The sequence below is a fragment of the Musa acuminata genome, chromosome BXJ2-6 (genome assembly GCF_036884655.1).
Source record: "Musa acuminata AAA Group cultivar baxijiao chromosome BXJ2-6, Cavendish_Baxijiao_AAA, whole genome shotgun sequence".
Taxonomy (NCBI): domain Eukaryota; kingdom Viridiplantae; phylum Streptophyta; class Magnoliopsida; order Zingiberales; family Musaceae; genus Musa; species Musa acuminata.
This window is the reverse complement of record NC_088343.1, coordinates 2,902,098-2,929,935: the sequence shown is the minus strand read 5'-3', so window position 1 is coordinate 2,929,935 and position 27,838 is coordinate 2,902,098. Positions and strand designations below refer to the sequence as shown.

The window sequence follows — 27,838 nt, the reverse complement described above, 5'->3', positions numbered from 1 at the left end:
ACAAGTATAGAACTATCAAGTCAAAAACAAGAAACTAAGAAAGAATGTTCAACGTCATTTGACTCAACTTTTAAAAATGCTAGGGTTCATCAAATCAAACAAACATCACCTAGATACTTATTATGGAATCTCAATCTAGCATATTATATATTAGTTAAAAGACAACTACCAAGAAATTTATGACATAATACTTCCAATTCACTGACTAATTTCTCAGAGATTTCAGGTTAATTAGACTTTTGTGCTTATAAAGATAGCTTGGTAAAACTTGAATCATCATTTAAAGGCAAAAAGGACACCTACCAGACTTCTTCATAATAACCTGTATCTAATCAGAAACCTTAGCCAGTAGGCAGGATAATCATAATATCCCATTAGAGAAGCTTCAATAAGTGGCATATAACTTTTCATTTATCGGTTTGAACAAAAACTAAAAATCACTTCAGATCACAACATTAATTTTGCCTTTCAACACAAAAAGAAGATTATCACTGAATCCAATATAGAATAGTTTTTCTCTTTCTTTGTTTTATTCTTAATCAACTAGTTTAAAGGAGCAGATATAAACTGACAAGTGATTTTATGGTAAAGGCATTGAGTCAATCAACTAATGATTTTTTTCCACCAAAACCAATGAATATTTTCAACACCCTCCTCATGGGAATCCAAGGACTTGAAAGGAGTCCAAGTTGATGAAGCTAGTTGCTAACAGTATGCTACTCTGAACAAAAAGTTACATCCACGATAAAGTAGCTAGGCTTATACACAAGCAAATAAAGAATGATATTTATGATAGACGATCATTATAGCATTGAAAATCAAAATTAATGACCAAAAGATACCATCTAATCTGGATCATTCAGGATGCACATATTAAGATAAAAAAAAAAGATGTCATTCATGCTAGATACATCAAAGAACTCACGGGCATCCAGTTCAAAATTGACAATATGAATAAAAAACCAACCTTTATGTTCATGGGACCAAGGATTGAAATTTCGTACCGAATCGAATTTCGAGATTTTCTCGGTATGATACTGTGTACCGAGCTGTCACGGCCTTAGCTAGAATTGCCTAAGGCGTGAGGCACCCTTGCGGCCAATGACGCGAACTTAGCTTGCGTTACCTAAGTCGCGAGGCCCACTCGTGGCAAAGACGCGAACTTAGCTTGCGTTGCGTAAGTCGCGCTCCGCCCTTGCTATATTGCTCCGCAAAGGGTCAGCCAACTTGTAACCTCACACAGGTCCCGAAGGACCTGTAAAAGAGAGAAAGTTGATTAGTTCGAAAGGGCGAGCGACGGACAAGTCCCGAAGTCTCGCGAAAAGGGGAAGCTTTATAAGCAAATCAGCGAGCACCTTGTGTGCACAAGAGAAAAGAGGGAGAATGAGAAAACAAGGTTTTAGAAGGATGAACGAACAGCTGCAAGCCCACAAACAGCCGCTCACCTAGTCCCTGGCGCGAAAACAAGTCCCCGTAAAGGTCACGTGCGAACTTGTGAATGAGAGTTCAACGCCCGGTATATAACCGAAGCCTCATCCAGCCCTGTGCCACCCGGGGGGTTCAAAGGGGCTGAGATGGCTGACGTTTTGGTGAGCGAAGGCAGTTTGTTCGCTAGCCCCCGCTGTCACGACCTTAGCTGGAATTGCCTAAGGCGTGAGGCACCCTTGCGGCCAAAGACTCGAAGCTAGCGTGCGTTGCCAAAGTCGCGGGTCACCCGTGCGGCAAAGACGCGAACTTAGCTTGCGTTGCCTAAGTCGCGCTTCGCCCTTGCGATCTTGCTCCGCAAGGATCAGCCACTTTGTAACCTCTCGCAGGTCCCGAAGGACCTGTAAAAGAGAAAGAAAGTTAGATCGAAAGAACGAGCAACGGACAAGTCCCGAAGTCTCGCGAAAAGGGAAGCTTTACAAGCAAATCGTCGAACACCTTGTGTGCACAAGAGAAAAGAGGGAGAGGGAGGAAAACAAAGCTTTCAAGGATGAACGAACAGCTGCAAGCCCACAAACAGCCGCTCACCTGGTCCCAGGCGCAACACCAAGTTCCCGTAAAGGTCACGTGCGAACTTGCGAAAGAGTGTTCAACGCCCGGTATATAACCGAAGCCCCATCCAGCCCGGTGCCACCTGGGGGGTTCCTGGGGTCTGAGATGGCTGACATTTTGCTTTGACGAGACAGTTCGCCGCGCGAACCCGTGGCACGCGAAAACAGGGCTGATTTGGGCTGTTTTGGGGCTGTTTTGCTCGGTTCGGTGAGCGGTCGCATTGCAGCGCTGCAGCTTGTTCGAACTTACATATTTACAAGCAAAATGACCCAAAACCATAAGAAAACCTGCTGTCAAGCAGCTGTACAAGCGGGTGTGAGCGACGAACGGATCGTTGAACGGAGTTGTTGCGGGTGCGCGACGACCGTTCGTGACATTCTCCCCCACTTAAACTGTCGACGCCCTCGTCGATGCTTGCTGGTAGTTGTTGATGACTTCTTCTTCATGTCGCAGGGCGTCTTCAGGCTCCCAACTGGCTTCAGTTCGGGGAAGCTTTCGCCACTTCACCAAGTACTCTGTCTGCTCCGTTCCGTTGGGTAGCTTTATCTTGCGATCCGCCAGAATGGTTTCCACTCGCTTCTCGTAGGAGGCTGTGATGGGAGGTAGCCGAGTTGGAACACTTCGAGAAGCATCTTGCGGATCCGAATGGTAGGCCTTCAGGTTGCTGGCGTGAAGAACGTTGTGAATTTTGAACCACGCCGGCAGCTGTAGCCTGTAAGAAACATTGTCTACCCTGCTGACAATTGGGAAGGGCCCTTCATACTTACGCACCAATCCTTTGTGAACTCTGTTCCTGAAGAATTGGAGGGATGCCGGTTGGAGCTTTACCAACACCAAATCGCCAACTTTGAACTCTTGCGGTCGCCTTCCCAAGTCAGCCCACTTCTTCATCTTCTTTGCCGCCTTCTCCAAGTAAGCCCGCGCAATATCTGCATTTCGATGCCACTCCTTTGCGAAATGATAGGCTGAAGGACTACTTCCAGTATACCCAATTGCCATGGTATGCGGAGTCGACGGTTGTTGTCCTGTGATAATTTCGAAGGGGCTCTTGTTGGATGCAGAGCTCTGCTGCAAGTTGTAGGAGAATTGGGCGATGTCCAATAGCTTCACCCAATCTCGTTGATTGGCACTCACGTAGTGCCGGAGATACTGCTCCAAGAGCGAATTTATTCTTTCAGTCTGACCATCCGTCTGGGGGTGGAGGCTTGTAGAGAAGTATAACTTTGACCCCAACAATTTGAATAGCTCGGTCCAGAATCGTCCCAGGAACCGAGCATCCCGATCACTAATGATATTGTGTGGGACTCCCCAATACTTCACTACACCCTTCATCATCAGTCTAGCCGCCTCTTCAGCCGAACAATGTAGGGGGGCAGCAATGAAAGTTGCATACTTTGAAAACCGATCGACCACCACGAGTATCGATCCAAGTCCCCCTACAGGTGGCAAACTTGATATGAAGTCTAAGGAAATGCTCTCCCATGGCCTTTCTGGTACGGGCAACGGCTCCAAAAGTCCCACCGGCTTCCGCTGCTCCGCCTTGTCTTGTTGGCAAGTAAGGCATGTCCGAACATACTCCTCCACATCAATCCCCATCTTTGGCCAGTAGAAGGCCCTCTCCACGAGAGCCAACGTTCTGTGAATGCCGGGGTGTCCAGCCCAAAGGGAATCGTGACACTCTTTTAAGAGTTCACGCCTCAAATTGTCCACTCGGGGAACATAAACCCTATTCCCTTTTGTGTAAACAAGTCCCTCCTGGACCCAAAATCATCGTGCCTTGCCTTCTTTGATGAGCTGCATCAGGATAACTGCCTGGGGATCACTATACAGTCCATCTCTGATTCGGGAAAGGAAGTTGGAGTGTAACTGACTTGCTTGGCCTCTGCCCTCCAGTTGGGCAGCATTCACGCATTCCACTTTCTGGCTCAGCGCATCGGCCACGACATTCGCCTTCCCGGGCTTGTATTCCATTGCCATATCAAATTCAGCCAGGAAGTCCTGCCACCGTGCTTGCTTTGGGGAGAGCTTCTTCTGAGTTTGGAAATAACTCAGGGCGATGTTGTCTGTCCTCAGCACAAATCGCGACCCGAGAAGGTAGTGTCGCCAAACTCGTAGACAGTGAATCACTGCTGTCATCTCCTTCTCATGCACTGGATACCGCCTCTCGGTCTCGTTGAGTTTGCGGCTCTCGTAGGCCACCGGATGACCTTCCTGCATGAGTACTCCTCCAATAGCGAAGTCCGAAGCATCTGTGTGGACTTCAAAGGGCTCTCCATAGTTTGGCAATTTGAGCACTGGTTCTTCTAGGACAGCAGCTTTCAGGTCTTGGAATGCTATCTCACATTTGTCCGACCACTTCCAAGGCTGCTCCTTCTTCAGCAACTCCGTCAGTGGGGTTGCCCGCTTCGAATACCCGGCAATGAAGCGTCGATAGTAGTTGACGAAACCAAGGAAGGATCTCAACTCTGGCACCTTCTTTGAAGTTCGCCATTCCGCAACTGCTTGCACCTTCGACTTGTCCATCCGAATGGAGCCATCACCGATTCGATGCCCCAAGAATAGGATCTCAGTTTGAGCAAAGTAGCATTTCTCCCTTTTTACGAACAACGTGTTCTCCCTGAGAACCTTGAAAATCGTCCGAAGGTGCTTGACATGCTCCTCGAGCGTTTGGCTGTAGACGACGATATCGTCGAAGTAGACGACCACGAACTTATCCAAATACTCCTTGAATAGCTGGTTCATGAGAGTACAGAATGTGGCCGGAGCGTTGGTTAAGCCAAAAGGCATCACCAAGAACTCAAACGCTCCGTATCTGGTCACACAAGTAGTCTTTGCTTCGTCGCCTTCAGCAATGCGCACCTGCCAATATCCCGACCGAAGGTCGAGTTTTGAGAAATACTTCGCCTTGCCCAATTGATCGAACAAGTCCGCAATGAGCGGGATAGGATACTTGTTCTTCACTGTTACTTTGTTGAGGGCTCGGTAGTCGACGCATAATCGGAGGCTCCCATCTTGTTTCTTCTGGAAGAGAACTGGAGCTCCGAAAGGTGCTTTTGAGCTGCGGATGAGACCACCGCTTAGCAGTTCACCTAACTGCTTTCTGAGTTCTGCCAACTCTGGTGGGGGCATGCGGTAGGGTGGTCTCGCTGGAGGCTTCACTCCTGGCTCCAGCTCGATACTGTGATCCACGCCTCTGCGTGGTGGAAGAGTCTTCGGCAACTCGGGTGGCATAACGTCTTTGAACTCCTTCAGGACGTTCACCACCACAGCAGGTTCTTGAATGGCCTCTTCGTTGAGTGGCTCTAGCTTCATAGCAGCCACGAATGTCAGTTCGCCCTTTCGCACCCCTTTCTTCAATTGTAACGCCGAAATATGTTGGGGCTCCTTGGTTCCTCTCCGAGAGACGGGAACCACGCAGGGGTCATCGCCTCCCATCATACATAGGGAGTTCAAGAACGGCATCGGCACCAACTTCACCGCGTGCATAAATTCCATTCCAAGAATCACTTGGAAGTCGTCCAGTGGCACGGCCATCATGTTGGTGTTTCCGCTCCAAGTCCCGATTTTGATAGGAACACCCTTCGCCAACCCGGAGATTCGCCTGGCCTCCGAGTTCACCGCTTTCATTCGGCTTGGGCTCTTCTCCAAGATCAACCCAAGTCGTTGTGCTTCACGATCGGCTATGAAGTTGTGGGTAGCGCCCGTGTCCACCATTGCACGGGTCATTTGGCCATTCAGCTTGATGTCTACGTACATCAACTCACCACTTCCTGCTTTCTGTTGCTTTGTCTTGTTGTTCTCCCCCACTTGACCCCGCATAGCGTTCAACAAACGCATTGCTCCCATTCGGGGTCCTTGCGACTCTTCGTCATCGCTGCTAGATTCTGAACTGCTCGAGCTAAGAGCAACACCTTTGCCCTTGTCCGATCGGGGAGGGTGGATGGAAGCCGTCAAAGCATTGAGTGCCTGTTTCTGTGGGCACTCCCTTACCATGTGCGGTCCTCCGCACAAGAAGCATCCTCCAGGTTTTGAGGCCTTGCCTTTAGGGTTCGGCCCTTTGTGGGAGCTCTTCTTCTTTTGTTCTCCCCTGAGCTCCTTCCCTCGAGAATGTTTTGGAGGGCGATTGCTTGAAGTTTGTTTCCTTCTCGCCGGGTCTTCAGAGGAAACAAAGTCGGTGAGCCTTTCTGCAGCTGCAATTGCCCCGACCACATCGGTAACATTTCGCCATGGTCGGGTCCCGGGCTTCGTATTCGCCGTCGAGCTGCCTCGCCACCAGCTGTTAGTCGGTGATGACGCGTATGTCGCTTGATAAGGGCAATAATGGCGACAGGACATGAATGACGCCAGCCACCCTGAACCAGCGCCTCACGCCACAGTCAACGTGACCCCGGGGCTACGACCCAGGCGCATTAACGCCTCGACTCGACCCCGTCCTGTCACGAACGGTCGTCGCGCACCCGCAACAACTCCGTTCAACGATCCGTTCGTCGCTCACACCCGCTTGTACAGCTGCTTGACAGTAGGTTTTCTTATGGTTTTGGGTCATTTTGCTTGTTAATATGTAAGTTCGAACAAGCTGCAGCGCTGCAATGCGACCGCTCACCGAACCGAGCAAAACAGCCCCAAAACAGCCCAAATCAGCCCAAATCAGCCCCGTTTTCGCGTGCCACAGGATCGCGCGGCGAACTGTCTCGTCAAAGCAAAATGTCAGCCATCTCAGACCCCAGGAACCCCCCAGGTGGCACCGGGCTGGATGGGGCTTCGGTTATATACCGGGCGTTGAACACTCTTTCGCAAGTTCGCACGTGACCTTTACGGGAACTTGGTGTTGCGCCTGGGACCAGGTGAGCGGCTGTTTGTGGGCTTGCAGCTGTTCGTTCATCCTTGAAAGCCTTGTTTTCCTCCCTCTCCCTCTTTTCTCTTGTGCACACAAGGTGTTCGACGATTTGCTTGTAAAGCTTCCCTTTTCGCGAGACTTCGGGACTTGTCCGTTGCTCGTTCTTTCGATCTAACTTTCTTTCTCTTTTACAGGTCCTTCGGGACCTGCGAGAGGTTACAAAGTGGCTGATCCTTGCGGAGCAAGATCGCAAGGGCGAAGCGCGACTTAGGCAACGCAAGCTAAGTTCGTGTCTTTGCCGCACGGGTGACCCGCGACTTTGGCAACACACGCTAGCTTCGAGTCTTTGGCCGCAAGGGTGCCTCACGCCTTAGGCAATTCCAGCTAAGGTCGTGACAGTCCGTCATGACAACGCCACCACCCCTCAGCCGACGAGCCCGGCTCTTCGTCCTCTGGGCTCGGCCGAGGCTACGAAACACGTCAACCGAGACACTCCATACCCTGCAGCAGCTCGGCCTCCCACGCAGCCCCAATGGCCGTGTCAGACGCCACGTGAAGCATTCACCTACCCCCACAATCGGGCACGTCAGGTAACACCCAGGCCCACTTATAAATACCCACGAGTTCCAAACAAGAGGGGGGGAAAAAACTAGACGGAAAGACTAGAGGACACTGCTGCTTCTCTTCTTCCCAAGATCCTCTCCACATCATTGCTAACTTGATCGTCGGAGAGGTCTGGCCGAACCACCGACCCGACCTTCGTGTAGGTACCGAGACGACGACCCCGCCGAGCTGCCAGGCAACCGACGGCTCCTTCCCCGAGGGCCCCCGATCGCCGCAGGACACATCACCGAGAGATCCCCCGGCCACGTGATTCGAATCAAGCCGTGTAGGCCCCCAGGCCACGGTTCAAGGGTGTTTGCACAAACACATTGGCGCTAGAGCCAGGGGGAAGCTGGCCCCCAACCGGGAGGGACCTTATCGGGTCATCGAGGTAGTCCGACCGGGCACATACAGGCTCGCGATAATGGACGGGTCCCGCTTGCCAAAAACATGGAACGTCCGGAACCTTAAGAAATTTTTTGTTTAGAACAAGGGAAGCTCATTCCGCCACACAAAAAGCCTCTTTGGTAGGACAGTACACGAATGGTAGAAAGCTTCCTTTATTTCGAAAATGGAAAAACACAAGACACGGCACCGAGAGGAAAATACAAAGACTTAGCGCACGGGAGCCCGCACGCGACGATGCGAGAGGCCTATCCTTACTGGCGGGGGACCTCCAGGCGGTCGTCGAAGGGAACCTCCTCGGGCATGTCCACGCCTCGGTCCTCGGGGCGAGAGATGAAGGGGTCCTCGTCTACCTCGAGTCCAGGATGGCGAGTACGGAAGCGCGACATTGCGATCCGATACCCGTATTCGAAGGATACCCGCCCCGTCCGCGTCAACCCGAGTTCGAACCCTTCCGACTTCTTGTACGCCTCGATGAGCGCCTTGTCCTTCAGGGGTCGAAGCAGGGTCTCCTCCGCCAATGCCTCCGAGGCCCTTTTCACCTCGGCATTCGCGCCGTCCAGCTTCTTGCTAAGGGCACTTGCCTCTGCCTTCACCAGACGGAGCTCGGTCCGTTCTATCCGCATCATTTTTTGGAGCTCATTGTTGGCTTCCTTCGAGGCGTCGTTGGCCTCTTTGGAGGCCTCGAGCTCCGCCTGGAGACGGACCACTTCCGCCTCGAAACCCGAGGCACGCTCCTCGGCAGCCGCCACGGCCTCCGGGCCGTTTTTGGCCTGGAACTCCGCCATCTGGTGGCAGAGCTCCGTGTTACGATTGACGAGGCCCCCGACAGTACGGCCGGCATCCCGCACCCTGTCCATCAGGGCCGTCGCATAATGAAGACCCTGCAAGAAGAAAAAGGATCAAGGAAGTCGGTATCAAGCGGCCGAACCCTAAGGAGGAAGATATACCCACCCACACCAGCGACTGAGAAGACTTGCTGAGGAGCGTCTCCGAGGGCAGGGTGTACAAATCCCGAGCCAGGTCGGGATGGAGCGCCCCTCGGAGGAACGCCGCAGAGGGATCCCCTCCGGCCCACACCTTATCCCCCCGGAAAAGACCTTCCCAGCGGGCGACCAGGGGCTCGCGGGGCTCGCCACGCGGGATCTCGCTCACCAGCCGCGTCACGAACAGCTCCCCATCCCCAACCGGGAGTCGGCACAAGTCACGCACGGAGACGGGGTGGGGCCACTTCCCTGCCGCACGCCGACCAGGCCCGACCCCGCCCTGACGGGAACTCGCTCCCGGCCCCTTCGACGCGCATGTCTTCGCCTTCTTCGAAGGGCGCCCGTCCCCGACCTCCAAGGGGGCACCCTCCGTACCAGGCAGCGGTTCGGTCACCGGCGCCGGGGGAAGAGTTGTCGATTCGTCTGCCGAAGCCGGCGGTAGAGGCTGTAGTTCGGTCTCCGGAGCTGGGTGAGGAGGCCGCAAGGCGGTCTCCGGAGTCGGGGAAGGAGGCTGCGACGCCGGATCCCCCAGGAGCGACCAAAGGTTCACCATCTCTATAGGAAATGGAAAGCATTAGCATCCAAAATCAGCCACACGAACGCCCGACACAAATGTCACTGACATACCCTGAGGCACCGGGCTAAGGCCCGCCGCGACCAACCACTGCTCGGTCATGGTCCGGATGGCCTGCGATTTCGGGAGAATCTCTCTGAGCCTCTCCCGAGCTTGGCGATCCGCTTCGCCCAAGCAAGGGGGGGTGTTGTCAATCACCCTTGCAGACCACCGAACCCCGAAGCCCCAGTCCTGTGTGCGGCTGACATAAAAAAACCGAGCCTTCCGTCCCTTGTTATTGGAAGGGGCACCCCCAACGCGAAATCCGGTTCGAGCCGTTAAGATGTAACCCCCCGAGCCCTTGCAAAAGCGGTAACAGGAAAGAAAGAGGCTGAGGGTGGGGGTGATACGAGCATGATGGCACTCCCCCAGGAATACCACGAGGTAACGACAGGAGTTCGGCGTCACCTGAGACGGAGAAACCCGCCAGAAAGATACACAAGACACAATGAAGGGATGAAGGGGGAAACGCAAACCCGCCTCCAGAGCATCAAGGGACAAAGCAAAACCCTTCGGGAACGGGTCATACGCCCGCTGCCCCGGCTCAGGAGCACCGAGGGCATGATCTCCCGGGATGCAATAACGCTCGCGGAGTCCCTCCAGCAAAGGTTCACTCACAGTTTAGTCAATATCATGCGGCCACATCAAAGCCTCAAGCGACCGCGCCGCCTCCTCGTCAGGAGACTCGTCAAAGGTCGAAGGGGGACCGCCCCCTCCAACCCCAAGCGCGGAAGAAGAAGAGGGAGAGGAAGACGGCGAGGAAAGTGAAGAAGGAGAGGACGACATCTCGACTGACCTCGAGAAGAAGACAGAAACCGCGCGGAAGGTCGGGAAGAAGCTTGGGGACACAATGGCGGGGCTTGAAGGCGGAAGTGCAGCAACAAGGGTTGGAGGAGAGGACAGGCGCCTAAACGTCTAAAAGAGATACGTCGCCGGGGTCAATGCCTCATCGCCTCCCGAGAATGGGCGGCAGCACACTCGCGCAAGTGCGCGGCCGTTACGTCGCATCGAAGAATGCCCAAAGGCACCCCGAATTAAAGGAAAGACCTGACGTGGCGAACCCGGAGGACGTGGTGCCGCCCAGGGACCTCCTCGACCTCAACGCCCGGAAACGTGCAGTAAAAGTAACCCCATCCACGAGGCAACAATTAACACGGCAGCTTTTAAGAGCCCCGTTGCACATGCTCGGCCGCTCCTCGGCCCTTCGGCTTTACGCCGCCCAAGACATGCTCGGCCGCTCCTCCGACCTGGCTGAAACATTCAACACCCTGCGAAGGCTCAGCCTGCGCCTCAACCCCGCCAAGTTCTGATTATTACTGCAAACCTCCTACATAGCTACTGCTCTCTGCGCTTTTACGAACAAGTTTCTAAGTTCTGATCTTCCCGAATCTGCATTCAGACGTAAATCGGTGTTTTCATACGATCTTTACATTGCAGTTAACGTTTACGTTTTGATTCTATTTATAACTGCAAACTGTCTTCTGGCTTTTACGAACGAGTTTCTAAGTTCATTTCTTTCCGAATCTGCTTTTAGACGTAAACTACGTTCTGACGTAAAACTGCGTTTAGACGCAAACTGTGTTTAGACGTAAAACTGCGTTTAGACGTAAACTATGTTCTGACGTAAAACTGCGTTTGGACGCAAACTGCGTTTAGACGTAAAACTTCGATTAGACGTAAACTGCGCTTAGACGCAAACTGCGCTTAGACGCAAACTGCGTTTAGACATAAACTATGTTTAGACGTAAACTGCGCTTAGACGCAAACTGCGGTTAGACGTAAACTGCGTTTAAACGTAAACTGTGTTTAAACGTAAACTGCACTTAATCTTAAGTAATCTTAGAATCGGCTTTTACATTGAAATCGTTTTTATCGAACGAACGCAGCTTTCGATTTTAATCGCTGAAAGAGATCCGCTGGCACTAATTCACCCCCCCCTCTTAGTGCTCTCGATCCTAACAGTGTTAATATTAACATTGACCATATTAGATTCATAACATACATATGAGGTTGGTTTACCTTTCTTTTCAAGCCATTGTTGAAATTTCGTGCATTCCTTCTTCATGTGTCCTTTTTTTTTTACAAAAGAAACACCTCGCTTCTTTCTTGATATCAGCTTGGGGTGGTATTTTACCTTTTCCCTGCTGATAAGCTTTTTGATTGGCTTGATGTTTGTCAGTTTTGTTCTTCTCGCGAGTGGTTACCATCAATGCACTCTCACCCAATTCCATTACTAGCCTCTCTTCTTCTTGAACACACATGGTTATTAATTCATTAATTGACCATTTGTCCTTATGTGTATTGTATGAAATTTTAAAAGGGCTATATTGAGGTGGAAGGGTGTTCAGAATATAGTGCACCAAGAAGGATTCTAACATATTAACCTCAAGTTTCTTAAGTTGAGCCGTAATATCTCGCATTTGCATTATGTGCTCACGCACACCCTTTATGTTGGTGAGTCTAAGGGATGAAAATTTCATTATAAGGGTGCTTGCTAGTGCCTTATCCGAAGTGATGAATTATTCATCGATAGCCTTTAGCAAGTCTCGGACATTTTCATGCTGGTCAACAGAACCACATATGCCAGCAGTTATCTTAGTTTTGATAAACATCACGCTGAGCCGATTGGACCGCTCCGATCGCTCATATAATGTGATCTCAGTTGGAGTGCCGGTATTAGTGACTATTGTTAGGATCGAGAGCACTAAGAGGGGGGGGGGTGAATTAGTGCAGCGGAAATCTTACAGCGATTAAAAACCAAAAGCTGCGTTCGTTCAATAAAAACTATTATGATGCAAAAGCTAATTCTCAGTTTGTATCTAAGTGCAGTTTGCGTCTTAGCGCAGATTGCGTCTAAGCGCAGTTTGCGTCTAAACACAGTTTGCGTCTAAGCGCAGTTTTGCGTCTAAGCGCAGTTTACGTCTAAACTCAGATTTACGTCTAAACGCAGTTTTACGTCTAAACGCAGATTTACGTCTAAACGCAGTTTTACGTCTAAACGCAGATTTACGTCTAAACTCAGATTTACGTCTAAACGCAGTCTTACGTCTAAACGCAGATTTACGTCTAAACGCAGTTTTACGTCTAGACGCAGATTTACGTCTAAACTTTGAAACTCGTTTGTATACTCGCAGAAGGCAGTTATGCAGTTGAAATCAAGACGTAAACGTGAACTGAGATCTGATGATTGTGCGAGGAAAGCCGATTTACGTCTAACTGCAGTTTTACGTCTAAACGTTGAAACTCGTTCGTAAAATTGTAGAGGACAGTTTGCAGTTATCAATAGGATCAAAATGTAAGTGTAAACTGCAAAGAAACTCGTTCGTAAAAGCACGGAAGACAGTTCTGCAGAATCAAACGTAAACGTAAACTGTAATGTACGAAAATACGAATTTACGTCTGAATGCAGATTCGGAAGAACAGCACTTAGAACTTGTTCGTGAAAGCGCAGAGAGCAGTAGTAGTGAAGGAGGTTTGCAGTAATGATAAAGTGCTCAAAAATAAACGCAAACCAGAGATTTAGAGTGGTTCGGTCAGCCTTGACCTACTCCACTTTTGGCTTCCTCCACCGACGAGGTTGCCGACGTCAACTAGGGGCCTTCCTTCAATAGGCGAAGGCCAAACTTCCCTTTTACAGTTTCTCTCCTTTTGACAGGCTCAGGAGACAACCTTTACAGACCTTTCTCTCCTCACTTTACAACTGAAAACTTGAAGAACAGAAGGAGGAGACTTAAAGGCTTTACAACACTTTTGAGCTCTTAGAATCACAAAAAAGATCAAGATTTCGGTGTAGGTCTGTATCTTTTCCATGCTGAATAGGTGGGGTATTTATAAGCCCCAACCCAATTCAAATTTCGAGCTCAAAACGATCAAATCCCGGAATTCCGGGATCAGGCGGTTGCACCTCTTGACTGGAGAGGTGGCACCGCCTGGCAGAGCTCGAAGTCTGAGCTCAGGCGGTTGCACCTCTCGACTGGAGAGGTGGCACCGCCTAGCAGAGCTCGAAGACCGAGCTCAGGCGGTGCATCTCCTGACCAGAGAAGTTTCTCTTCTCTGCCAGAGGTGATCGCACCTTTCTGCCAGAGGTGGTTGCACCTCTCTGCCAGAGGTGGTTGCACCACTCTGCCAGAGCTCGAAGACCGAGCTCAGGCGGTGCATTTCCTGTCCAGAGAGGTTGCAGCTCTCTGCTAGAGCTCGAAGACCGAGCTCGGTGGTTGCATCGCCTGCCAGAGCTCGAAACTTGAGCTCTGGCGGTGCTACCTCTCGACAGAGGAGGTTGCACCGCCCAGTCTCGCTTGGAGACTGAGCCCTGGGCGGTTGCACCTCCTGGCTGGGGCGGTTGCACCGCCCAGTCTCGCTGGGAGACTTAGCCTGGGCGGTGGCACCTCCCTACCTGGGCGGTTGCACCTCCCACAGCTACTTGGGTTCGAATGGGTTGAACCATTCAACCCAACTTGAGTTCTTCAGGGGCCCAATTGCCCCAGGATTAAGCTAATGGGATCACCTCCCATTTCTAACTTAATCACCGTGCTAACTACGATTAAATCTAAGACAATTTCTGCAGCTTTGCTTCGGTACGTCAATCGCTTCTTCCGGCGAGTTTCCGGCGAACTTCCGTCGATCATCCGATGAACCCTCGGTGATGCTTCTGCGGACTTCCGGCAAACTCCTGGACTTTGCGACGATCCACTTGGCGAGTTCCGACGAGCTTCGCTTGGCAAGCTTCTGGACTTCTCGGATCTATTCCCGCAGAACCTCCGACGACCGTCCGTACTTCCGTCGAACTCTCGAACTCCCAACGTGATCATGAACTTGACTCCGGCGCAACTCCTGCTGCTTGTCTATCTTTCATCGTAGTTAATCCTGCACACTTATCTCAACACATAGATTAGACAACAAATGACAATTGACTTCATCATCAAAATCCGAGATTCAACAATCTCCCCCTTTTTGATGATGACAATCAATTGATAATGGAGTTATCCTTAACTCCCCCTGTCTATATGCCATAGTTGAGATAAGTCAACCTTGAATTCAAGACCTAAGAATTCAAGTGACGTATTGATAAGTTAGATCAGTTAAACTTATCAATACTCCCATCATGATACCTATCATGATGTATCTCTTCAAGGATGAAGTCAAAGCTTGACATTCATCATCAAGTTTGTATGATAGTGTTTGTGACTATTCATCATGTAATTGAACATTATCATTTAAAGCTCGAAGGACTATTACATGATGCACACATATTATCATTCTAGCAAGTTTGCATTTACTTCACAAGATAGGATATCAACTCAAGACATAATGCAAACTATAGCACATGTTCATATATCTCTTGGTGATGCAAGGATGGCATTGTGCAAACATTATTTATAGCATCACTCAAGTATCTGCAACTATAAACATGATCATGGCAGTGTTTATCAATTCATATATTTCTCCCCCTTTGTCATCAACAAAAAGCATTGTGATACAAGGAAAACCAATTTAGACGAAAGCTTATAGAGGGATTTTACATAGATTGCTTTGAAAATTTCTTCCCCCTTTTGTTATAATTCATTTTACCCGTAAAGATATTAGAGAATGAAATACATATTCAGGAATCACTTTATCAGATTTATTTCAAAAACTTATTTTTCATGAAAGTGTACGAATAAATCTGTTTTATAGCATTCGAACAACTAAGATGCATTTGGACAAGATTTTGTTACAGATTTTCACATATAATCATAGAAAATGGCATTCATGTGATCTGATCATTCAATATAGTCCGAAAAATAATTTTAACAAGTTTATTTATTCGGACACATGAGCATTCCTAACTCTCTTCTAATGAAATCAAATTGTTCTTCACTTAGAGGTTTTGTAAAAATGTCAGCTAGTTGATGTTTAGTATCAATGAATTCTATGGTTACGTCATGATTGGTGACATGATCTCGTATAAAGTGATGTCTAATATCAATATGTTTTGTTCTTGAGTGTTGTATAGGATTTTTGGTTAAGCATATTGCACTTGTGTTATCACATTTAATTGGAATATTTTTGAGATGAACTTTATAATCTTCTAAGGTATTTTTCATCCATACAACTTGTGCACAGCATGCACTTGCTGCAATATATTCAGCTTCGGTTGTTGATAGTGCAACTGAGTTTTGTTTCTTTGATGACCAGGAAACAAGGGCATGTCCTAAAAATTGACATGATCCTGATGTGCTTTTTCTATCTAATCTACACCCAGCAAAGTCAGCATCAGCAAAAGCAATTAACTCAAAATTTTCTGATTTTGGGTACCATAATCCTAGATTTGTGGTACCATTAAGATATCTAAATATTCTTTTAACTGCTTTGAGATGAGACATCTTAGGGTTTGATTGAAATCTAGCACAAAGTCCTACACTGAACATGATGTCTGGTCTGGTTGCAGTGAGGTAAAGTAAACTTCCTATCATACCCCTATAAGTTTTTTGATCAAAGCTTTCTCCAGTTTCATCAATTTCTAATTTAGTGGAGGTGCTCATAGGAGTGTTACTGGCCTTTGAGTTGTTCATGTTAAACCTTTTTAATAAATTCATGGCATATTTAGTTTGACTAATAAAGATGCCATTGCTTAGTTGTTTGATTTGTAAACCTAAGAAGAATGTTAATTCTCCCATTAAGCTCATTTCGAATTCAAGACTCATAGTTTTACCAAACGATTCACAAAGAGATTCATTTGTAGAGCCAAAGATGATATCATCAACATAAATCTGAACAATGAGAAAATTGTTTTCAAAATTCTTGATAAACAATGTAGTATCAACCTTGCCTTTTATGAAATTATTTTCAATGAGAAAAGAACTAAGTCTCTCATACCAAGCCCTTGGGGCTTGTTTTAAACCATAGAGAGCTTTAGTTAATCTAAACACATGATTAGGGTAGCCATTATTTTCAAATCCAGGAGGTTGTTCAACATAAACTTCTTCGGAAATGAAACCATTTAGAAAAGCGCTTTTAACATCCATTTGAAATAACTTAAAATTATTGCAACTAGCGTAGGCAAGGAGCATCCTTATGGCTTCCAATCGAGCCACAGGTGCGAAGGTTTCTTCGTAATCGATACCTTCTTCTTGGTTGAAACCTTTGGCCACTAATCTAGCATTGTTTCTAACCACGATACCATTTTCATCTTGCTTATTTCTAAAGACCCATTTAGTACCAATAACTAAATGGTCATTTGGCCTAGGAACAAGCGTCCACACCTCATTTCTCTCAAATTGATTTAATTCATCTTGCATTGCGATAATCCATGAATCATCTTTCATGGCTTCATCAACACATTTGGGTTCAATTTGGGAGAGAAAGGCGGCGTTGGCACAAAAGTTTTTAAAAGAAGATCGTGTTTGAACCCCCTTTGATGTGTCTCCTAGGATTAGCTCCTTAGGATGAGCATCTATACACTTCCAATCCTTGGGTAAGGTTGTTTCGGAAGTGGATGCATCCAAGTTGCTAGTTGGAGACGGGGTTTCGTTTAAATTCAAGGAATCAAAATTAACATCATCATCAAGATCATTTTTCTTAATTTCTGAAATCTCATTGAAAACAACATGGATGGATTCTTCAATAATTAAGGTTCTTTTATTGAAGATGCGAAAAGCTTTAGAAACCGAAGAATAACCAAGAAAGATTCCTTCATCAGATTTAGCATCGAATTTTCCTAAGTTATCCTTTTCATTCAAGACAAAACACTTACACCCAAAGACTTTAAAATATGAGACATTGGGTTTTTTGTTATTCCATAACTCATAAGGAGTTTTGGTGAGTAAGGGTCTTACTAGGACTCTATTTAAAATATAGCATGCAGTGTTTACAGCTTCGGCCCAAAAATATTTGGGTAGGCTATGTTCATTCAACATGGTTCTTGCCATTTCTTGTAAATTTCGATTTTTTCTTTCTACTACCCCATTTTGTTGAGGATTTCTTGGAGTAGAGAAATTATGGTTGTATCCGTTGAGTTCACAGAATTCTTGGAAGTCATGGTTTTGAAATTCTCCACCATGATCACTTCTAATTGACGAAATCATAGATCCCTTCTCATTTTGAACAAGTTTACAAAACTTGGTAAAATATCTAAAGCATTCATTTTTTTGTTTTAAGAAGTAGGTCCATGTATATCTGCTATAATCATCAATAATGACAAAGGCGTATTTGCTACCTCCTAGACTCAATGTAGAGATTGGTCCGAACAAGTCCATATGGATCAATTGTAAGGGCCTAGAGGTGCTTATTTGATTCTTAGCTTTGAAGCTACCCTTAATTTGCTTACCTAATTGGCAAGCATCACATACATTATCTTTGATGAACTTGATATGAGAAATTCCTCTTACAAGTTCTCTAGATGATACTTGAGTGATTAGTTTCATGCTAGCATGACCTAATCTTCTATGCCATAGCCAAGCATCCTCATTCATAACGGCAAAGCACATTTCATCACATAAGTCATTGATGTCAATAGTGTATACGTTGTTTTGTTTTAATGCAATCATAGATATATTTTTGTGTGGTTTTTCAATGATGCAGGCATTAGATTCAAATCTTATAATATATCCTTTATCACATAATTGACTAATGCTCAAGAGATTATGTTTTAAACCATCAACTAGTAAAACATCTTCAATAGAGAGGTTGGATTTGTTACCTATGGTTCCTTTGCCAATGATTTTACCCTTGTTGTTGTCTCCGAAGGTGACATATCCTTCGTCTATGCTAGTGAGCTTAGAGAATTGAGATGGATCTCCGGTCATATGCCTTGAGCATCCACTATCAAGGTACCATTTCTTGCTCCTAGCTTGCGATTGTTTAGTTTTCTACAAGAAAGGATGATGTTTAGGTACCCATTTGCTTTTGGGTGCCTCATAAATAGATCTACATTTTCTATCATGTTGCATAGAGTTTATCATGGTTCCTTTAGGAACCCAAATTAATTTGTTTGGACTTATTTTCTTGAATGGACAACAATGTGTCTTGTGTCCAGATTTGCAACAAAAGTTGCACTTGGTTTGGTGTTGAACATGTAAGATGGAGCCTTTTATGAAGGTGGTTGGATTTTGGTGAGGATTTCTCACAAATCCAATCCCGCTCCTTTTTGGAATGTGACCCTTGTTTGCAAGGATCATGTTTAATGACTTGCTACCAACCTCGAATTTCTTCAAGGTGTCCTTGAGTAGCAGATTTTCTTTTTGCATAGTTTCTAAATCATGACATTTGATACATGAATTTAAACTATCATGATGTTCGACTTTTAACTTATCAAACTCACAAGTAAGACTATCATGCATCTTTTTCAGCAATTTATATTTTCTACTTATACTCTTGCATTCGTCAAATAAGTCATTGAAGGCATTTAATAATTCATCGAAAGATAAATCAGCATCTATTGAATTTGTTACCTCGTCTTCGATGGCCATTAAGGCGTAATGAGCAACTTGCTTGGTGTTGGACTCCTCTTCCTCAGATGCGCTCGAATCATCCCATGTTGCTTGGAGCGCCTTCTTCTTTGCTGTTCTTTTCTTGACTTGGGGACAATCACTCTTGTAGTGTCCCGGCTTTTTGCATTCATAGCAGATTACTTGGTCCTTTTTGGGTTCAAGTTTATTTTTTGCATCATTCTTAAACTTGTTTCTTTTAAAGAACTTTTTAAACTTTCTTGTTAGAAGAGCCAAGTCATCATCACAGTCCTCATCACTTGAGTTTTCTCTCAAGTGGCATTCTGAAGTTTTGAGTGCCATATCCTTCCTGTTCTTTGGAAGGATGTCTTCTTGCTCTTCATGAGCTTTACAAGTCATTTCGTAGGTCATTAGTGACCCGATTAGTTCTTCAAGAGGGAAATTTTGCAGATCTTTTGCCTCTTGAATAGCGGTGACTTTAGGATCCCAACTCTTAGGAAGGGATCTTAGTATCTTATTAACAAGCTCAAAATCCGAAAAGCTCTTTCCGAGTCCTTTTAGACCGTTGACGACATCCGTGAAACGGGTAAACATGTCGCCAATGGTTTCACTCGGTTTCATCCGAAAGAGTTCGAAAGAGTGTAACAGCAAATTGATTTTTGACTCTTTTACTCTACTTGTGCCCTCATGGGTCACTTCGAGTGTGTGCCAAATATCAAATGCAGTTTCACAAGTTGAAACACGGTTAAACTCGTTTTTATCGAGTGCACAAAATAAGGCATTCATAGCCTTTGCATTTAGAGCGAAAGCCTTCTTCTCCAAATCATTCCAATCGATCATTGGAAGAGAAGACTTTGAAAATCCATTCTCGACAAGATTCCATAATTCAAAATCCATAGAAATAAGAAAGATCCTCATTCGGGTCTTCCAGTAGGTGTAGTCCGTCCCATTAAACATGGGTGGACGTGTAATAGAATGGCCCTCTTGGTTTCCGGCGTAAGTCATCTCTCTTGGGTTTTAATCCTTTTGAGAGTTAACCGGGCTCTGATACCAATTGTTAGGATCGAGAGCACTAAGAGGGGGGGGGGTGAATTAGTGCAGCGGAAATCTTACAGCGATTAAAAACCAAAAGCTGCGTTCGTTCAATAAAAACTATTATGATGCAAAAGCTAATTCTCAGTTTGTATCTAAGTGCAGTTTGCGTCTTAGCGCAGATTGCGTCTAAGCGCAGTTTGCGTCTAAACACAGTTTGCGTCTAAGCGCAGTTTTGCGTCTAAGCGCAGTTTACGTCTAAACTCAGATTTACGTCTAAACGCAGTTTTACGTCTAAACGCAGATTTACGTCTAAACGCAGTTTTACGTCTAAACACAGATTTACGTCTAAACTCAGATTTACGTCTAAACGCAGTCTTACGTATAAACGCAGATTTACGTCTAAACGCAATTTTACGTCTAGACGCAGATTTACGTCTAAACTTTGAAACTCGTTTGTATACTCGCAGAAGGCAGTTATGCAGTTGAAATCAAGACGTAAACGTGAACTGAGATCTGATGATTGTGCGAGGAAAGCCGATTTACGTCTAACTGCAGTTTTACGTCTAAACGTTGAAACTCGTTCGTAAAATTGTAGAGGACAGTTTGCAGTTATCAATAGGATCAAAATGTAAGTGTAAACTGCAAAGAAACTCGTTCGTAAAAGCACGGAAGACAGTTCTGCAGAATCAAACGTAAACGTAAACTGTAATGTACGAAAATACGAATTTACGTCTGAATGCAGATTCGGAAGAACAGCACTTAGAACTTGTTCGTGAAAGCGCAGAGAGCAGTAGTAGTGAAGGAGGTTTGCAGTAATGATAAAGTGCTCAAAAATAAACGCAAACCAGAGATTTAGAGTGGTTCGGTCAGCCTTGACCTACTCCACTTTTGGCTTCCTCCACCGACGAGGTTGCCGACGTCAACTAGGGGCCTTCCTTCAATAGGCGAAGGCCAAACTTCCCTTTTACAGTTTCTCTCCTTTTGACAGGCTCAGGAGACAACCTTTACAGACCTTTCTCTCCTCACTTTACAACTGAAAACTTGAAGAACAGAAGGAGGAGACTTAAAGGCTTTACAACACTTTTGAGCTCTTAGAATCACAGAAAAGATCAAGATTTCGGTGTAGGTCTGTATCTTTTCCATGCTGAATAGGTGGGGTATTTATAAGCCCCAACCCAATTCAAATTTCGAGCTCAAAACGATCAAATCCCAGAATTCCGGGATCAGGCGGTTGCACCTCTTGACTGGAGAGGTGGCACCGCCTGGCAGAGCTCGAAGTCTGAGCTCAGGCGGTTGCACCTCTCGACTGGAGAGGTGGCACCGCCTGGCAGAGCTCGAAGACTGAGCTCAGACGGTTCCACCTTCTCTGTCAGGGGTGGTTGCACCTTCCTGCTAGAGCTCGAAGACCGAGCTCAGGCGGTGCATCTCCTGACCAGAGAAGTTTCTCTTCTCTGCTAGAGGTGATCGCACCTTTCTGCCAGAGGTGGTTGCACCACTCTGCCAGAGCTCGAAGACCGAGCTCAGGCGGTGCATTTCCTGTCCAGAGAGGTTGCAGCTCTCTGCTAGAGCTCGAAGACCGAGCTCGGTGGTTGCATCGCCTGCCAGAGCTCGAAACTTGAGCTCTGGCGGTGCTACCTCTCGACAGAGGAGGTTGCACCGCCCAGTCTCGCTTGGAGACTGAGCCCTGGGCGGTTGCACCTCCTGGCTGGGGCGGTTGCACCGCCCAGTCTCGCTGGGAGACTTAGCCTGGGCGGTGGCACCTCCCTACCTGGGCGGTTGCACCTCCCACAGCTACTTGGGTTCGAATGGGTTGAACCATTCGACCCAACTTGAGTTCTTCAGGGGCCCAATTGCCCCAGGATTAAGCTAATGGGATCACCTCCCATTTCTAACTTAATCATCGTGCTAACTACGATTAAATCTAAGACAATTTCTGCAGCTTTGCTTCGGTACGTCAATCGCTTCTTCCGGCGAGTTTCCGGCGAACTTCCGTCGATCATCCGATGAACCCTCGGTGATGCTTCTGCGGACTTCCGGCAAACTCCTGGACTTTGCGACGATCCACTTGGCGAGTTCCGACGAGCTTCGCTTGGCAAGCTTCTGGACTTCTCGGATCTGTTCCCGCAGAACCTCCGACGACCGTCCGTACTTCCGTCGAACTCTCGAACTCCCAACGTGATCATGAACTTGACTCCGGCGCAACTCCTGCTGCTTGTCTATCTTTCATCGTAGTTAATCCTGCACACTTATCTCAACACATAGATTAGACAACAAATGACAATTGACTTCATCATCAAAATCCGAGATTCAACAACTATAGGTGGTTCGTCTTTCCTGATAGCATAATCGATATCCATCCACCCTAAATGGAGAAGAACCCTCTCCTTCCATATCTTATAGTTATCACCACTAAGTTCGGGAATATCACATCGAATATCAGAGAAATTAACAGTTTGAGAAACTGCATAAAATCAAACATGCTTATGTCAAAATTTGAAGCTTAATAGACTAAATTACATGTTTTACCAATGTGAAACATGCCAAAAATATGAATCTCATGAACATAATTTAATATAACTAAATATGCATACATAATATGAGCATTTTACCGACTAAAAATGTTGAAAATGATATTTCCTCATGATTTTCAACAAAATATATCAACAAGTTTCCAAGAAGAAACCAAAATCAAATCATTTTCATGGTATAAAAAATGAAAACTCTTTCGTATCAAGGCAGAGGTCAAAAGGCTCTGATACAAAATGTTAGAAATTTTAATGAAGCCAACTTGTGTTTCTAAATCATTGTAATAGAAACATGATAAAACTAATGCGGAAACGAAATAGCGTACCTCCAGCCATTGTCGCCAAGAATTTCTGCAGAGGTTTCTTCTTGAACTTTGGTTCTTCTCGGCTCAGAACTCTCGCTTTAGATGGTGTAGGAAAGCCTTTCGCTTCAAAGAGATGATTGAGCCAAGGGACCAAAATCCTCATGTATATATAGATGTTCTCCCATCAAGAACATTTATCATCACCAACTCATAACGTTCAAGAATTAATTCAAATTTGTAACGTTTGGACCATAATGAAGAACTTAATGATATTAAATATTTAATTTAATAATAACGGTTTCATGCATAAAGAATAAGAAACTGAAATCATTTAAACCATAATAAATGAAGAAATTCATGATAATGAATTATGAATCTTAATAAGAACGGTTACATTATTATTATTAAATAAGATATTTAATAATAACCGTTACATAAAGTTCTCGTAATGAAATTAAAAATAAAAATAAAAATAGTGAAATTTTACCTGATATGCCTCACATAACAAGTTTCCTAAAGAAAATAATGGTTATCATCAGCATTATTGACATAACAAAATTTTAAGCCCTGGTTTAACCCTTTCATGGGATGAGATGGCAACATCATTAACAAAAGGACTCCCCATGCTATGAGAAAGTTTTTTAGCCGTGGCCTCGGGGCCGTCGCGGCTTCGTTCGGGTCCGGAAGGCGGTGATCTCCGTGGGGGTGCTCCTCGAGGTCTCCCGGCGACCGAGCTCGGTGGTTCGGGTCAGGAGGTCGGTTCGGCAGCTCGGGTCGGTAGTTCGGGTCGGCAGCTCGGGTCGGGAGGCAGCACCGCCGCAGCTTCGGGAAGAGGCGATACCGTCTCGCACCTGCAGATAGGTCGGGCCAGGAGCTCGGCCCGACCCCTCCGACGATCAAGTTAGAGAAAGATGTGGAGGGGATTGTAGATGAGGCAGAAGAAGAGCCTCTGAGTGTTTTGTGTCTGAGTGAGTTCCTCTCCCCTTTTTGCTAAGGGCTCGTGGGTATTTATAGAGGAGGTTTGCTGTTACCTGATGCAAGGCAGGACTGTACCTTTGGTTGCGTGGGAGGCCGAGCTGCTGCAGGGTATGGCGAGCCTCGGGCAGTGTGTTACTCAAGGGGATGGCGTGTCACATTGCCATTTTTGTCCCTATCATATGCCCCCCGAGAAAGGAGCTATGCGTCGGTTCTTGCATGCAGGGGGTCCGATGCATGGCTTCTTACTTCAGGTGGGCTGGTCATGCGGATCTGAGGAGTGCGACGCAGGCTGGCTGGTCGCGCAGGCGTGGTCTCGGGTGGCGTAAAGCCGAAGAGCCGAGGAGCACGACGCAGGCGGGCTGGCCGCGCAAGCGTGGTCCCAGGTGGCGTAAAGCCGAAGAGCCGAGGAGCACGACGCAGGCGGGCTGGCCGCGTAGGCGTGGTCCCGGGTGGCGTAGTCTCGGTGGCGTAAAGCCGAAGAGCCGAGGAGCACGACGCAGGCGGGCTGGCCGCGCGGGCGTGGTCTCGGGTGGCGTAAAGCCGAAGAGCTGAGGAGCATGACGCAGGCAGGCTGGCCGCGCAGGCGTGGTCTCGGTGGCGTAAAGCCGAAGAGCCGAGGAGCACGACGCAGGCAGGCTGGCCGCACTGGCGTGGTCTCGGGTGGCGTAAAGCCGAAGAGCCGAGGAGCACGACGCAGGCGGGCTGGCCGCGCAGGCGTGGTCTCGGGTGGTGTAAAGCCGAAGAGCCGAGGAGCACAACGCAGGCGGGCTGGCCGCGCAGGCGTGGTCTCGGTGGCGTAAAGCCGAAGAGCCGAGGAGCACGACGCAGGCGGGCTGGCCGCACAGGCGTGGTCTCGGGTGGCGTAAAGCCGAAGAGCCGAGGAGCACGACGCAGGCGGGCTGGCCGCGCAGGCGTGATCTCGGGTGGTGTAAAGCCGAAGAGCCGAGGAGCACGACGCAGGCGGGCTGGCCGCGCAGGCGTGGTCTCGGTGGCGTAAAGCCGAAGAGCCGAGGAGCACGACGCAGGCGGGCTGGCCACGCAGGCGTGGCCCGGGTGCTGGGGGTCGAGGAGCACGACGCAAGCGGGTGAACCGCGCAGGTGTGTCTTCTGGCTTCTGGCTTTTACGAATGAGTTTCTAAGTTCAGATCTTTCCGAATCTGCTTTTAGACGTAAACTACGTTCTGACGTAAAACTGCGTTTAGACGCAAACTGCGTTTAGACGTAAACTATGTTCTGACGTAAAACTGCGTTTAGACGCAAACTGCGTTTAGACGTAAAACTTCGATTAGACGTAAACTGCGCTTAGACGCAAACTGCGCTTAGACGCAAACTGTGCTTAGACGCAAACTGCGTTTAGACGTAAACTGCGTTTAGACGCAAACTGCGCTTAGACGCAAACTGCGGTTAGACGTAAACTACGTTTAAACGTAAACTGTGTTTAAACGTAAACTGCACTTAATCTTAAGTAATCTTAGAATCGGCTTTTACATCGAAATCGTTTTTATCGAACGAACGCAGCTTTCGATTTTAATCGCTGAAAGAGATCCGCTGCACTAATTCACCCCCCCCTCTTAGTGCTCTCGATCCTAACAGTGTTAATATTAACATTGACCATATTAGATTCATAACATACATATGAGGTTGGTTTACCTTTCTTTTCAAGCCATTGTTGAAATTTCGTGCATTCCTTCTTCATGTGTCCTTTTCTTTTACAAAAGAAACACCTCGCTTCTTTCTTGATATCAGCTTGGGGTGGTATTTTACCTTTTCCCTGCTGATAAGCTTTTTGATTGGCTTGATGTTTGTCAGTTTTGTTCTTCTCGCGAGTGGTTACCATCAATGTACTCTCACCCAATTCCATTACTAGCCTCTCTTCTTCTTGAACACACATGGTTATTAATTCATTAATTGACCATTTGTCCTTATGTGTATTGTATGAAATTTTAAAAGGGCTATATTGAGGTGGAAGAGTGTTCAGAATATAGTGCACCAGGAAGGATTCTAACATATTAACCTCAAGTTTCTTAAGTTGAGCCGTAATATCTCGCATTTGCATTATGTGCTCACGCACACCCTTTATGTTGGTGAGTCTAAGGGATGAAAATTTCATTATAAGGGTGCTTGCTAGTGCCTTATCCTACCCGACAATGAAACCACGGCTCGACGCTTGCGTCGGACGCAGGCGTGGTACTCAGAAGAAGGAGGACGGCTGTACAAGCGGTCTTTCTCGCGCCCCTTGTTACGCTGCCTAGAGCCGAACGAAGCCCGGACAGTTCTGTCCGACATGCATGAAGGGGCCTGCGGAGAACACATAGGCGAACGAGCCCTGGCGCACAAGATACTCCGACAGGGATACTACTGGCCGACCATGCGCTAGGACGCGAAAGCTTTCGTTCGGCGATGCAGCTCATGCCAGGAGCACGCCCGCACCGCCCGACTGCCGGCGGTCCTGTTCACCCCCGTCGACTGTGCTTGGCCATTCGCGCAGTGGGGACTGGACATACTCGGGCCTCTCCCGCCCGCCTCCGGGCAGCGGAAGTACATCATCGTGGGAGTGGACTACTTTACCAGGTGGGTCGAAGCCGAGCCCCTAGCAACCATCACGGAGTCACAAGTGCAAAAGTTCGTGTGGAGAAACCTCGTAACTCGGTTTGGCCTGCCCCAGTCCATCGTCACCGACAATGGACCTCAGTTCGCCGGCAGGAGGTTCCAAGAGTTCTGCGCCAAGCACAAGATTCAGCTGAGGTTCAGCTCGGTGGCTTACCCCCTGGCGAACGGACTAGCTGAAGTAACCAACCGGTCCATCATCGACGGTCTCAAGAAAAGAGTGTCCGCTGCCCGATCGGCCTGGATCGACGAGCTCCCGAGCGTCCTATGGGCGCTGCGCACTACCCCTAAGACCCCAACGGGGGAGTCTCCCTACAGCCTCACGTTCGGGACCGAGGCCGTATTACCATCCGAAGTAGCTGTCCCGACTCCGCGGACAGCAGGCTACGACGAAGAGGCCTCGGGTGAAGGGCTCCGATCCAACCTGGATTTGCTCGAAGAAAGACGGGCCGACGCGCACCGGAAAACCCTTTCTTACAAAAGAGCCATAGCGAGGGTCTACAACTGGAGGGTACGACCCCGATCGATAAAGCTAGAGGACCTGGTCCTGCGCAAAATCGAGGTCAGCCACCCGACCCGAGTAAGGGGGAAACTGGCCCCGAAGTGGGAAGGACCCTATCGGGTCATCGAAGTGTCCCGACCAGGGACGTTCCGACTCGCAACAATGGATGGCGACCCCGTGCCCAGGACTTGGAACATACAGAACCTTAGGAAATACTTCATCTGAAGATGCAGACACTACGCAGGCACAGAAATCGGAACAAAAGATCATTTTATTTTAAAGGGGGTACAGAAGCGTGACAGTGAGGAACAGGCAGACCCCTCACACCCTCGACCCCGACTCCGACATACAAAAACAAAACCCATCACTCTCCTGGAGCCTCTGGGCGATCGTCGAATGGCACATCTTCCGGCATGTCCACCTCCAGGTCCACGGGATGAGAGGCGAACGGGTCCCTTTCCACCTCGGAGCCAGGAGGGCATGAGCCAAAGCGACCTAGGGCGATTCTATACCCATACTCGTAGGATACTCGCCCCATTCGGGTCAGTCCGAGCTCAAAGTTCTCCGACTTCTTATAAGCTTCGACCGCCTCTTTATCCTTTGACGGGCGAAGGCGAACCTCCTCGGTTAGCGCATTGGAAGCAGCGCGGGCCTCAGCCTCGGCCTTCTCCGCCCTCTTGGTAAGGCCAAGCGCCTCCGACTTCAACAGGCGAAGCTCGGCCCGATCTAAACGAAGAAACTCTTGGAGTTCCTTAACCGAATTGCCCGACTGCTCGAGCTCTGCCTTCAGACGCGCCACATCCTCCTCAGATTCAGTCGCGCGTTTTTCTGCGACCGCTACCGCCTCTGGGCCCGACCCGGCCCGAACTTCCTCTAGCTGGCGGCACAACTCGAAGTTGTGCTCGCTGAGAGTCCAGATTACCTGGCCAGCATCACGCACTCGGTCCATCAGCGCCGTCGAGTAGTGGAGGCCCTGCCAC

At 47.9% G+C, this 27,838-nt stretch overlaps 1 protein-coding gene across 1 annotated transcript; it reads left to right on the top strand.

The window, feature by feature from the left end:
• Positions 1-10,443: 10,443 nt before the first annotated feature.
• Positions 10,444-27,083, top strand: LOC135613501 (uncharacterized). The gene is made up of 2 exons (XM_065110536.1): positions 10,444-10,784; positions 26,321-27,083. Exons 1-2 carry the CDS (start codon positions 10,444-10,446, stop codon positions 27,081-27,083), a joined length of 1,104 nt encoding a protein of 367 aa, XP_064966608.1.
• The last annotated feature ends 755 nt before the right edge of the window (positions 27,084-27,838 follow it).

Excerpts from the sequence above, each read along its gene's own strand:
- LOC135613501 (XM_065110536.1), top strand. The coding sequence starts at position 10,444 with ATGGGCGGCAGCACACTCGCGCAAGTGCGCGGCCGTTACGTCGCATCG. Across the intron at positions 10,785-26,320 it reads CTGCGCCTCAACCCCGCCAA|GTGGGTCGAAGCCGAGCCCC; the intron begins GTTCTGATTATT and ends CTACTTTACCAG.